Below are 14,518 nucleotides of genomic sequence, written 5' to 3' on the forward strand. Positions count from 1 at the left end.
TTCTATTGGAATTACTGTAAAGTCAGAAGTTTTCTTGAGAGTCCATCTTCACCATACGAAATGTTTAATGAGCGGGCCATATGTTGTGAATGTTACCCCAATGAATATATTCAAATACAGGAAACCTTTAACCTCGTGAAAATGTCTTTTGAGTTTACCGTAGTTGACATATAGATATAACTAATATAATTACGAATAAAACATTTGGTATATTGTTACAGTTTACTGCAAGAGACTTACTTCTTTGTATACTTTCAGCGTTACATAAAAGACCCGTATGAGAAAGACCATGAAGACTTATTCAAATTGATCGGCGAAATGCTGGAATATGAACCAAGCAAACGGATCACTCTGAAGCATGCTCTACGTCATGATTTTCTCAACCAGTACTACACATCAAGCCGTGACCGCTCACATCTGCTGAAGGACCTCGATGATCGTGAATCGAGGAAACACGGCAGTTCTAGAAACAGTGACAGACATTGTTGTACAAGTAGTGAAACTAATGGTAACAGTTGATGATCATACTGGTTCCTAGTCTTCTTATCTCCTGTGTACAGGGTCACAGCATTTCGTCAGTTTTTCCCGCCAATTTATAACCGAAATGCTTGTCTGTCGAGTAGAACTGTTGCTACTTGGTTTGTTGCTAGTGAAGAAAATCAGGTGTTTGTTAGTGAACATATACTTGGGCATTTTTGTTTACCATCTGCTTGGAAAAAATTCTGGCAGTGGAGTAGTTAGTTAATTTGATCACATTTAGTGCTTTGTAATGATTTGGTAATTGACTTTAAGCACCCTTATACCATGTTTGATGTATTACTATTAACATATACATACATTTCAGGCTTACATATTTAATTCAGATAACAGACACAATTGTAGAAATATGCTGACCATATCTCAGAAATACATTTTTCTCTTTTTGAGCATAAAAGTTTGTATACCTGTACTAGAAATCTTGAATACCTTAATATTTGAGAAAATTAATTAATACGCAATTAGTATGTTACCATTGGTAAAAGAAGATGACTGAAGAGTAGCAGCTGTAACTTTGCACATTGATTTAGAGTGGTATCTGAGAAAATTTTATGGGAATATGATTTTGTGGATTACAACTTTTGAAGTTACTAAAGAGTTATTAGCTAAGAAGGACACTTAAAAGCACCTTTGTTAATATATTTTCCACTTGGACTTTTGCTTTCCAGCAGAAATGGAAAGTAAATTGAATTTTTTTAGTTTTAAATGAATTTGTTTTAAAATCAGCACTGTTATCATATATAAGCTATACCTAAGTAAAGGGAGCAGCCCACAGTTCAAAGTTAGGAAACTTGTGTTTGGAGACCAGTCTAAAGTCTTTAGCATTTGATCGGTTGATTCTGATCTCAGTCTTGAAATTAACCAATTATAATGCTGCAGTCTGAGATTGGTTGCCAATTTTTTTTTTACCTCAGGCCCAGGGCTTTTGATATCATTTGTTTTATGGTGCTATATTTGTGTATTTGTTTGAAATAGTTGCTGCTTTGGAGTGAATCTTTTGTTCATAATGTTACTGTAAAAGCAGAAATTTTCGCAAGGGTTTAATTTTCGCTATATATTTGCAGGGTCCTGTATCTTTCGAAAATTAATCCTCGTGTAAATATTCACCATTAGTATGATTTAAATTCAAGTAGGATACCATTTTTACAATTTCCTAAATATTAAACCTCTCGAACATAGATATCTACTCAAAATTTCAAATTTGCGAAATTTAGACCCAGCAAAAACATATGCTTTTACAATATACTGATAAACTTGCATAATTCAAGATATGTTCATCTTGTTATATTACTTATTGTAAAATTATAAGCCTTTGATAGGGGGTATGTCATGATAAGTAACAGAGATGTTAATTTAATTTCTTGTAACCTTGTAAGTTAGAAAGGGAGATAACTCTTGATAAGAGAATTTTTTCAAGTTAAGCTGCCCGCCGTCCAGTCGTCATTTCATCATCTTCATTTGAATTACATCTACCATTTTATTTGTGCTATGGAAAATTGTTTCCATTTATACCTTGTGTTTAATGAGGGTGCATGCTTTTTAACTTGAAGGATATGCTGTCACTATCTGTAGAAAGATGGTACCAGACTACCAAATTACCCAGTAGAAACTTAAATTGGTTATTTTTTGGTTAGTTTGATTTTATGATTTGATAGTAGACAGCCTGTTTTGCATTCTTAAAACTTTAATTATGCCTTGGGGTGGGTTAATATTTATTGATTCACTCGAAATGAATGCTTATCACTAAAGTTTTTCATCACTGAATGCAGCGGGAGTGCCTCCTGTTGCAGCAATATTGGTTATGTCAGATTTTTTTGTTGGTGCCGAATGATTTACTTAAGCAAGTAAGGGATATAATGGAAAGAAGCTCAGATGAAAACGGTTTCACTATTCATGGGTACAAGATACAGGGGGTTGATTCAAGGTTATTTGTAAGGGTCATAAACTTGTTATTTTTGCCTGTAACTTACTTAGTCCCTGGTTCAAGGTAGAATTACATAGAAAAAAAGCCTAATTTTATTTTCCGGGTTTAACAATTTCAGCTTTTAGAGTTACTTTTAAAAGTTGCTATATAACTTTTTTTTTTTGCATCAATTAAGTTTGATTAATTTATTAAATTATCAGTATCATATAAAAAGAAATTTTGATTTCTTCTCAATTCTGGTATTTGGTGTTCAAAGAAATCAAAAATATTCTGCTTGAATTAGGGACTTGTGTTAATTTTGCATATTGAATTGAAATGGCTGTATGGAAAATACTGTATTTCTTCAGATTTTTCATTCAGGCTACATGATATTAACTTGATTGAAGTGTAAGTATTTAAGGTAGATAGTATGATGTGATAAGAGACATGCTTACTCTGTATATATATATTCAATTTTTGCTTGTACATAGTTGACTTGAGGAAGTTGTTTTTATTTATACAGTGCAATTGTAAAGCAACTCATTGTAATTTAATTTCTTCTTACGATTTTTAAATGTGCTTACTGTCTTGTGTGTGGATGATTGAAATTTTTTAATATTTTTCATGAAAATCTGTTGAAATTGAGAAATGTCTGGGAAGTTTAAAAGAGTTGTATAATTGTTGACTTTGTTTGGAGTATTTTGTTTGAAAATGTTTTATGAGAAAATGTTTGATGTGAAAGTGCAAGACTTTTAACCACTTGAAATGTTCAGTATAGTCGTAAGATGTACGTGTGTGGACTATTTTGACAGGTTAATTGTTTAATTCTTCATAGGAAGTGTAAACTATTGTCCCTCAGTAATTCAGTGCATGTTTTCACTTGCACCCATGTATCGAGACTTGCAATTTATATATTATCGTGTTTGGAGAAACAAAAACAACGTGTAATCCTTACTTGAAATATTTATGTTGAAATTGTCTTTGAGGTAAATCAGTTTAGTGTGTTCTTTTGTGTATACTAAAAGAGGTTTCTTTTTCGGAAAAGAGTTGCTCTTACATTATTAAAGAAAATTTATACAAGCCTGTGTTTTGTTTTTGATTTAATGATGAGTCAAAATTAGACTTCATTGTGAATTATTAAAGCCGAAGGGAGCAAGATTGGCTCCTGAGGAAACCGTATATTGGCACTTATTGTTCTTGTCGCAACCTGTTCATTTGCCTGTGGCTGGCACACTGCTGTAAACATTCGTGTCTGAGAGTCAACAATGTAACAGTTAATTAATTTCATGTCTTATTTGTAGAACATTTGTAAAAGGTGTTCCATGGATACCAGCAGTTGTCCTAAACAAATAAAGTGGTTTCGAAATCGGGCACTTGCTATTATATCGGAGCTCAAAGTGCTTTTGGGTGAGCTATTGTTATCATTGTCCGTCCATCTAACAGTTTACTTTTAAAATGGAGATCTCATTCCTTTAGCTGTCTATGGAATTTACACAGGATGTATATAGACACGACGTATATCGAGGGCTTGGTGCAAAACTATTGTAAGTGTATATAAATAAAGAACAAGATACAATAGCTTTGCGCCAAGCCTTTGATACAGGTTTTGTTATTTGCTAAATTGCAGTGACGAGAGTTGCTGGAAACAACTCGTTTCGAATTGTTGATAGTTTAGCGGCCACATTTTGTAAGTAGTCGAAGAAACTGTTGTAGAATGTCTATAGATACAAAAGCTTTGTCAAGTTGTACAATGAGCAAGGTTACTTCAGTAATGTCAAGAGTTTTGGTCCTTGATTTTGTCCAGATTTTTCTACCATTTGACAACGTAACACTGAATGCAAAATAGGACTGGAGTAATACCCCTTGAAACAATGAAAATGACTGAATATTTCACATTGTTAACACATTAGCAGCCACATTTCTTGTGAAATCTTTCTTCACTTGTATTAGGTACAAGATTTTGGGCGAGTGATAATATACAAGAGTGTTGCTTTGAAATTATGCCTTTGATTAAGTCAGTTGCCATATTTGTTTTGATGAAACTGGTATAAAATGTATATAGCCACAAGATCTTTGTCACTTTCAGTAATGGTTGAAATAGCTCCATCGTGCTAGATTTAAGGACCTTTGACGAAATTGCCTCATTTCACAATGTTGACGCAGAGAATTTACTTTTTAGCTTGACTTTACAAAGAATATATAGAACTATACAACTGCACAAGCGCCCACACCTTGTTTAAAGTTTTGATGCACTTCCGCCTCTATTATTTCATGACGGATTTTTACTAAGAATATCTGGTTAAATTTGATGCACTTTCGTATCTCTTTAATTACTAAATGGATTGGATTCAGACTTATAATATTTGTTTCACGTCATCATGTGACACATGGGTGAAAAAATCTTGCACAAACATTTCATGAGTTATGTCCCCTTCACTTAGAATTATGTCTCCCATCACACAGTGGTGTGGGAGATATATTGATTTACTCCAGTCTGTGTGAGTCTGTCTGTCACAAAGCTTGTCCGCACTCTTAAGTTGAACATTTCTCATCCGATTTTCACCAAACTTGAACTAAATGTGTTTGACCATAAGACCTCGGCCAAGTTCGATAACTAGCCAAATCGGTCCAGGCGTCTTGGAGTTATGGCCCTTGAATTACCAAAAATCGGTCTTTTTACTCTTGTCCGCACTCTTAAAGTCGAACATTTCTCATCCGATCTTCACCAAACTTGAACAAAATGTGTTTGACCATGAGACCTCGGCCAAGTTCGATAACTAGCCAAATCGGTCCAGGCATTTTAGAGTTACGGCCCTTGAATTACCGAAAAAATCTGTGTTTACTCTTGTCCGCTCTCTAAGTCGAACATTTCTCATCCGATCTTCACCAAACTTGAACAAAATGTGTTTGGCCATAAGACCTTACACAAGTTCGATAACTAGCCAAATCCGCCCAGGCACTTTTGATGTATGGCCCTTGAATTACTGATTGGATCCACTCATCCAGACCATCTAATTGGATCCACTCGTCTAAAACATCTAGAGAAACTAACATTTTTCATAGGGGCAGTTATGGGAGACATGCGCTTTTCTCAAAAGCATCTCTAGTTTCAAGTTAAGTTGTGCGTCATCACTATCCACAGGGGTATTAATCATTCTGTCCTCAGAAAACCCTGTTTCACTATCTAGCAGTCATGGTGGTCCTATTTCGCTCCCAAGAAAGACAAACCCATGCCGAAAAATTCCTTGAAGATCCAGGCAAAAATGTGATTTTTTTTTTAGTGCTAGTCTCGGTTTTCTACGAGTTGACCAAATGACCGAGTTTCAACGTCAAGGAAAACTAGTTTAGAATTTGCATCAGACTTCATTCAGACAAACATATCACAAAAAAAGATCAAGTAGAAAATGTGACTGTTTTATTGAAATCCTACAAGCCTTGCCTGAAATGACCACGAACAGACAGAAAAAAAAATAAACAAGAAATAGCTTTTAAAAAAGATGGTCGGCGAATTGTAATAAGACAAGAAGTTTATGAGGTTTTCATATCATTTGTGTTATTCTATCATCTGACATTTTTCAAATAGCAAAACTAAACGCCACACTTTAACAACTTAATTTTTTACAAAGTTTCATATGGATGCAATTTTGTTTCGTTTATCTTCTGTAAATTGATATCAATATGTTGGTATTTGAACATTTATTAAACTTACTTCTCATGTTTAGATACAAGTATATCAAAATTCTTCTAAATATGCTGAGCGAAACGTAGCTTTAAAATGTCTCGTATGGATGTAATTTTGTTTCGTTTACCTCCTGTAAATTTTTGAACATTTATTAAACTTACTTCTAATTTTTAGATATATCAGTATTCTTTTAAATATGCTGAGCGAAACGTACTTTAAAACTATAAACAGCATCATTAAGGACAAACGCACAGTCAGCAGAATGAAAAAAAAAATAGACACCCTCGTCCAATCAGGCAGAGTGTTGCATAAATCTTTCATTTTGATAAATTAAAATTATCCATATTGCGTTATCAAATAGTCTGATTTGCAAACTTCAGTCACGTGGGATAGGTCAGTCCCGGTCACGAACTCGTTCTTAGCCGGCATTCGCCGAAAAGTACTACACTTGTAATATAAAGGGATATAAATCTTGTTTCCAAGCTATTTGATTGAAACCTGTATGGCCGCATTTGAGCCACGCCATGAGAAAACCAACATAGTGCGTTTGCGACCAGCATGGATCCATAACAGCCTGCGTATCCGCGCAGTCTGGTCAGGATCCATGCTGTTCGCTGATGGTTTCTCTAATTGCAATAGGCTTTGAAAGCGAACTGCACGGATCCTGGTCTTGATCCATGCTGGTCGCAAACGCACTATGTTGGTTTTTCCATGGCGCGGCTCATTTCTCTATAGCAGTAAACACTTCTATCACGTTTCAGTGAAATTCTTAAAACCATGTCTGAGATACGACTCAAGACGGACAGAAAATGGACGGAAAGATGCCGCAATATATCAATGCCTTTGGCGGGGGATGATGAGAGCTCTCACTCCGGCATTTTAGGGGTACAAATATATTCAGTAATTACCAAGTGCAACATGCTTTAATATACGTTAATTAAGACATTGACGTTTCAAGACAAAAGTTACAATTTTTCTTTTCTGGTCCTGTTTAATGAGTGCAAATGCATTATCATTTTTGGCCAGCCCACATATACGATTTATTTCCAAGTTTAAACAAGTCAGACGTATGTACACATTAAAAATGAAGAAAAATACGTGAAATACAAAAACGAAAATACGAAGGTCATCCACTTTCACGCCAAATAGGAACCAGTGATGTGTCATCCCTAACCAGTTAGCAAAGTTGTAATAACCTGAACAATTCATATTTTTATGTTATTAGCCATTATTCTCTATCAGTTGAATGATGAGCGCCACAGGCGTGATTACTTCACAGATACAAAGTTACCCACGCCTCCGTGTTACGTCCCTTCTCTTTAGGCTATTCCAGGTCATCATTTTGTAGGTCAACGAACTTTAAGAGTGATTATTTGCCCTAGTTTTCTCATACATATCATGAAAATATACATTAGTAACGCTTGGCAGATGTTCCCGCTTTCAGTCATTACAAAGTGCCCTGGAAAAAAAAAAAATATATGTAATGAAAAATATCTCATACATGATGAATTAAGGTCCATTTTACTCGAAAATGAACGATGCATGCGTGTGCAATAACGTGGACATCATTATGAGCGTAAAGAAGACTTTATTTTGTTGTTGAAACCATTGTTGCAGATACTGACCTTGTCAGTCTTGTCAGTTAATTTACGCAAAAGTTGACATTTTTATTCGTCACTCGGACGCCGGACCCAAATTTTATTATTATTTGCTGGTGTTCACGCGTATGTAAATCCTGTAGAATAAAGCACACATTGAATTAAGGGACTTTCTGTTTAATTTGTGTGTGTTAAAACTTAAAAAGGACTTTCACTTTCATGTACACCAGAAAAAAAGTCCTCGAAAATAGCAATAGAACAAACGTGCTTTAACTAATATTGAAATGAGCTCAAAAAACACCCTGATTTCATTAAGGTTTTTAAGATACGTACATGACTAGGTTAAATAACCAACTGCCCGTCGCCAAATACAAGTAACAGAATGTGCAGTCGAAAATTTTCAAGTCCAGATACTAGATGCGCATCCATGAATTAGAATTTATTTATTTTGTTTGGTTTAAAAGTCGCACCGACACAATTAAAGGTCATATGGATGGCTTCCTCACATGAAGAATTCAACGCCCCGAGTGAGGCTCGAACCCACATCGATGAGGGGCAAGTGATTTGAAGTAAACGACTTTAACCACTCGGTCACGGAGGCCCCCACTATGAATTAGAAAAGCAGGCCGCTCATTAATACAGCTTAAAGAAATTCACTGTGTCAAAATTTATTTTGGGAATATTAATAAACAGAAATAAAATTGTTTAAAATGAAAGAAACTTGTCTATATTAATGTGTCTCGTAATTTATGCGATGCTGCAGACTTCAGATGGTAATCAACTATATGACCATCTTGTAGTCGAGAGCGTAGAAATGTATTTTTGTATTGTCTGAACATTGTCTAAAATCGTTAGCATGATAAATGTTATTTGGTAGTAATTAGGTTAAACTGACCAGGATTTCCCACGTAAATACCGAATTAAGATAAATGCTCCGCTGTTTCAAAATGGCTGTTTTTTACCGGTTCCTGTAACAAATTGAACGGTCATGATTCTTTTCCGATCGACATGCAGTGGTCAGAGGAAAATACAGACAGCAAAAATCAATTTTGCAATTTTCTTGGAAAACAGACAATAAGATGAGTTTTCTGTGTCAGAAAAATCAATGCTGTTGCCGCGGCTGTTGGCGTTAAATCAGACTAAAGACATCGCAGACGGTAAATCCCGTGATATAGCAGTGGTCAGTTTAATATAGGTCTCCAGTGTTCTCTAAAAGTATAACGTTTATTCATCTTCTTATTTTCTTCCAAGTATTCCGTCGTTGGCAAAATTTTATGCTTATTTGTTACATTGTTATTGTAAGTGTTAATCTATAATGAGATGTTGTAGAGACAACAGGTAGAAAGACCGTACTTAATTCTCTTTACGTCTTTTTTTTTTTTTTTTGAGAAATTGTGCTTTTTACAGACTCCCAAAATTGAAGGAAAATGTACATGTGAATACATTTTTAAGATGTATCCTTTAGCAAAGTCGGATAGACTTGCAATTGTACTTTGAATTAAAGTTAAGAAGCCATTTCTGGACAAACAGCGCTATATACAAGATAGTTTTGTTTCGACATTGATTAACTATTGTCAGTTTGTAATTGGATTCCACTAAATGGCAAGAGAAAAAAAATGTGCTTCAAAAAAATGTTGTCCTTATCTATCTTTCGTTGACGTCAAACCTCTTGCGGGAACGTAGACGTTTTGCGCGTCAAAATCAAAAAGAGAAAGAAATAGTGATAAAAATTTAGAGTGGAAGAAACTAAAAATAACTTTGGTGATATAAAAAGGTTAAAACTTGAGTTTGCAGGATTACTAGGGCGAGGCATGTTCAAGGCTGCAAACTGCAGCACTGAACTGCTCTAGGGTAGGGAGGTGGGCGACACTGGGGGGAAGTTCCAATGGTCATACCCAGAAATCTAAGCCAATTTGCTGGCTTATTGGCGAAATTGTCTCCCTTGAAAACAGGTTATCGGGTGTATCGATTAGCCATTATCGGTCAATTTACGCCTATTGAAATATAGAAGGAGAAAAACTTTAACACATCAAATGACATCAAAAGCATCATCTGACAATATTTATTAAGTTATTGAAGTAATCTGCAATATTTGCACTTTCTTTCAATATAATTTTTAATAAAATAAAATATGATCTTCTTGCTTCCCTAAGCGTTTGAAATAAGTAACTAATTTTGATCCCGAGTCCCATTGATTTCTGTAGGAAATGACAGATTTTAAGCTTTACATGGTCTTTTAGAATGATTTATTCACATATTTATACTCATCTCACAACATTTATTAAGTTATTGAAGCAAACTAGAAAAGTTAATCTTGCTTTCAATGAGTTTATTTTTAAATTATTTTTATGTCTTCTTGCTTCCCTAAACGTTTGAATATCACTGATTTTACTAATTTGGAACATTTTGCCCGTCACAGTACACGTGTACTGATGACACCGGATAACCTGAATTAGATAGACATGTGTGTCAGTCTAATTCCGTGTTTAATGTCATTACTTTGTCAGATTAAATAAAAATAAAGTTATTTTAGATTACATGTTTAAATAAAAATATTCCATTTTTTAATTCATTTAATACCATTTTCACTATTAGAATTATTTATTGCATTAAAACGTAACATAACATAAAGTTGATTAACATATAGAACTACATGTTCATATTTAAACTTGAATATTGTACATGTAAATATAACAAGTCCATTGGGTCGGGTGTAAATTTCATGTTTCTTGTTTGTAAGTATTATAATATTGTTGTTAAAAATTTCTTATTTTATCTTTTTGTAATGATTATATATGTATGATAAAGTCAAATAACGTGTTTGACAATAAGTTAACCGAATGCTGACATATTTCTGTTTATTACCGTTACTAATTGGATTAGTATCTGTTTGTCTGACATGCCCCGCGGCCTAAAGGGACAATTATTACGACTCTTGCATAAACACTCTAAAGTTAAAATCTAAATTATGGATATGGAGTTATAAATTTTGATAATTTATCTTACAGTTCAAAATCCAAATTCACATTATTGTAAAGTAAAATGCATTTATAGGCCACGGATCCATAATATTTAAAAACTTTTTTAAATTGAAAAGACACATTTTCAAGGAGACCCGAAATACACATATATTTCGCCCTCATAAAAATATTTTAAAAATTAAAGGGACTATCCTCCAGATCGTTCGACAACAAGAAAAATACTTTTATAGATGTCTGGAAATAAATGCTATGCTTTAAAACTTAATTACTGACAAAGTTTAACTATAGATTACGGAAATACTTGAGAATTTGCTGTTTTTCTATATGATGAAAATCGAAAAGCGATTGTAACGCTTTACTCAAGGTAAAGTGTCTCGATTATAAAAAAATCTATATTTTGAAGTCATAATCCACTTATTCCGCTATAGCGCTATTGGTTTCGACGAAATATTTTAGACACAAAAACACATCTTCTAGTATTAACAAACTTCAATTTGAGAGAAAGATTATTTTTAGCCAGATAAGATAAGAGAGATTTAACAAAAGTCGATACTCGCGTTAAGATGGTATAAAGGGAAACAACCAAATTTAACCGATCTGGCTTAATAATCAAGGGACAATACTCTTCAAAACACGGACTCATTTCTGGACATGACACTGTTCTCGGAAAATAAGAAAACTTATCCAGACCGTTAGGGGTAACAAAAGCACCACCTGCGGATGTCATTGCTCGTCTGTAAGTGCTGGACAATATGCAAGAAAATAGTTACGGTTCTTGGTCTTAATCTCAATCTTAATTGATGACAAAACATGTATGAAGTTTCAAAGTTATAGTAAAACAGTAAGTATTCAAGAAAGGTGAACATTAACAAAAAACAATAATAAAAAGAAATTCAAATTTTCTAATTACATAAAGGGTCATAATTGAAACAAATGCAAAGCAGACTTACGTACTCACCTAATGATGATAAACAAGTCTACAAAGTTTCAAAGCTAGTGTTTTTATAGTATTCAAGTAAAGTGGACCTAAACAAACATTTTAACCAAAAAATTCAAATTTTCTGAGTACAATTTTTAAGGGCTATGATTCTGACAAAATGCATGTTAGAGTTACGGTTCTTGGTCTACTTACTCATCTAATGATGATAAACAAGTGTGCAAAGTAGCGCCTATAGTTTTGGGAGGAAGCAGACCTAAACAAAAAATTAACTAAGAAAATCAATTTTCTAAGTACTAAAAGGACTATAATTCTGACAAAATGCTTATCAGAGTTATGGTTCTTGGCCTACGTAGTCACTTAATGATGATAAACAAGTGTGCAAAGTTTCAAATCTATAGTTGTTATAGTTTTTGAGGAAAGGTGGACCTAAACAAAAATTTCAACCAACGCTGAAGATCAACTGAAGACAATACCTCGCAGAGTTTTTTTCAAAATTCAGACGAGCTAAAAATGAATTCCTTAAAGTGACCTTATTTTTATTGCAAAAAAAATGCATGCAGCTGTTTCAAGAGTATATTTCCACGAGAAGTATGAAAAGGCGAATATAATCATATATGAGTATTCATATAGTTTTGATCATTCAGATCGTATATAATTTCGTAAACCTTGATTTGAAATTTATTGCTTGAATGGGTAGGGTACGTAATGCATAGCCGACCGTTCGTACTTTGTACTGTATTTATATACACGATGCGTAGCCGACCGTTCGTATTTTGTGTATATTCATAGTTGTACACGTATTTGATACATAGCCGACCGTTCGTATTTTGTACTGTATTTCTAGGTGAACAAGTACGTGATGCGTAGCCGACCGTTCGTATTATGTGTATGAATTCATACACACTGGCCCTAGCTTTTACAGATGCGGTGGTTCCAACGCCACGACGGTGGAGGATTCGTCGCAGAAATGGTGGATAAATATGGCCGGGTGAATGTACTCTTCCAGTCACAAACACGTGTTCAGTGCAGTAATGTAAACACTTCTGTACAGTTTGATGAGGGACTGCCGTTTTCTGTAGAATTTAGATTAAAACTGAAGCATTTTGTGCAAAACGACCCCTGATTACGTTTGCATTATAGTGTAAGTATGACACTATCAAACAACAACCATTTCCACGTGATTGTTGAATTGTCATCGCAGGCACATGAAATAATCGACAAAAAATGTGAAAAAAATAAGATAAACTTATTGGAAAACTTACCGATGACAGCGGAAATACATTCAACCGGCCATATTTATCCACCATTTCTGCGACAAATCCTCTACCGCCTCGGCGTTGGAACCACCGATGGCCAGTGTGTGTGCATAGGTGCACACGTACGTACTTGTAATCGCAATATATCTCCTCATCTTGGTACAATTCAGTCCCGCTTCAGTCGCATCACAGCGTTACCATCCCATGTAATGTCGAGACATTAATTACAAAGAACTTATGTGACACGATGCCGATCCTGTAGTTAAAATGCTGTAAAACATAATTATGAAATGTAAGTATACGCTTTGTCTGACGGTCTCGGATTACCTGTATCGGGGTCTGAGACTGATTGTCTCGTTGTTTCAAGGTACACGCATACTCGTAATATTCGCAAAGTCACAGAACGCCATTAGGTGCGCGCGTACTGAAATAGATTTCACTAGGTACGCGCGTATTGCAGTCAAAGAACAGCACTCTGCACACACGTACAGCAGTGGACATAACCACAGAACGGCATAAGGCACACATGCACAGCAGTGGACATAACCACAGAACGGCACTAGGTACACACGCACTGCACTGGAAAAATCACAGAACAGCACTAGGCACACACGCACTGCAGTGGACAAAGCCACAGAATGGCACTAGGCTAACTATGATTGCAGTGGAGAAAGCAACAGAACGACACTACGCACTCCCGCACTGCAATGGACAAGCAACAGAACGACACTAGGCACTCGCGCATTGTAGTGGACAAAGCAGCAAAACGATTCCAGGCTCTTACGCACTGCAGCGGACAAAGCAACAGAACAACATTAGGCACTCAAGCACGGCAGTGGGCAAAGCAACAAAACGACACTAGGCACTCGTGCATTGCAGTGGACAAAACCTCAGAACAGCACTAGGCACTCACGCATTGCAGTGGACAAAGCAGCAGAACGACACTAGGCACTCACACACTGCAGCGGACAAAGCAACAGAACGGCACTAGGTACTCACGCACTGCAGTGGACAAAGTCACAGAACGACACTAGGCACTTACGCATTGCAGTGGAAAAAGCAGCAGAACGACACTAGGCACTCACACACTGCAGCGGACAAAGCAACAGAATGGCACTAGGTACTCACGCACTGCAGTGGACAAAGTCACAGAACGACACTAGGCACTCACGCATTGCAGTGGACAAAGCAACAGAACGACACTAGGCACTCACGTATTGCAGTGGACAAAGCAACAGAACGACGCTAGGCACTCACGCATTGCAGTGGACAAAGCAACAGAACGACACTAGGCACTCACGTATTGCAGTGGACAAAGCAACAGAACGACGCTAGGCACTCGCGCATTGCAGTGGAAAAAGCAACAGAACGACACTAGGCACTCCCGCATTGCAGTGGACAAAGCAACAGAACGACGCTAGGCACTCGCGCACTGCAGTGGAAAAAGCAACAGAACGACGCTAGGCACTCACGCATTGCAGTGGAAAAAGCAACAGAACGACACTAGGCACTCACGCATTGCAGTGGAAAAAGCAACAGAACGACACTAGGCACTCACGCATTGCAGTGGAAAAAGCAACAGAACGACACTAGGCATTGACGCACTGCAGTGGACAAAGCA

General features: G+C 35.9%; 1 protein-coding gene across 1 annotated transcript in view; it reads left to right on the forward strand.

Annotated features, from left to right (window-relative positions):
* LOC123541460 (dual specificity protein kinase CLK2-like) overlaps nucleotides 1-3,520 on the forward strand; it is a 55,719-nt gene extending 52,199 nt beyond the window's left edge. Inside the window, exon 14 of the mRNA XM_053525882.1 lies at nucleotides 259-3,520. Coding sequence (XP_053381857.1) covers nucleotides 259-519 — 261 coding nt within the window. The 3' untranslated portion in view covers nucleotides 520-3,520. The remainder of the gene's footprint in view (nucleotides 1-258) is intronic.
* Nucleotides 3,521-14,518: the final 10,998 nt, after the last annotated feature.

The sequence above is a fragment of the Mercenaria mercenaria genome, chromosome 16, assembly GCF_021730395.1.
Source record: "Mercenaria mercenaria strain notata chromosome 16, MADL_Memer_1, whole genome shotgun sequence".
In the NCBI taxonomy this organism is placed as follows: domain Eukaryota; kingdom Metazoa; phylum Mollusca; class Bivalvia; order Venerida; family Veneridae; genus Mercenaria; species Mercenaria mercenaria.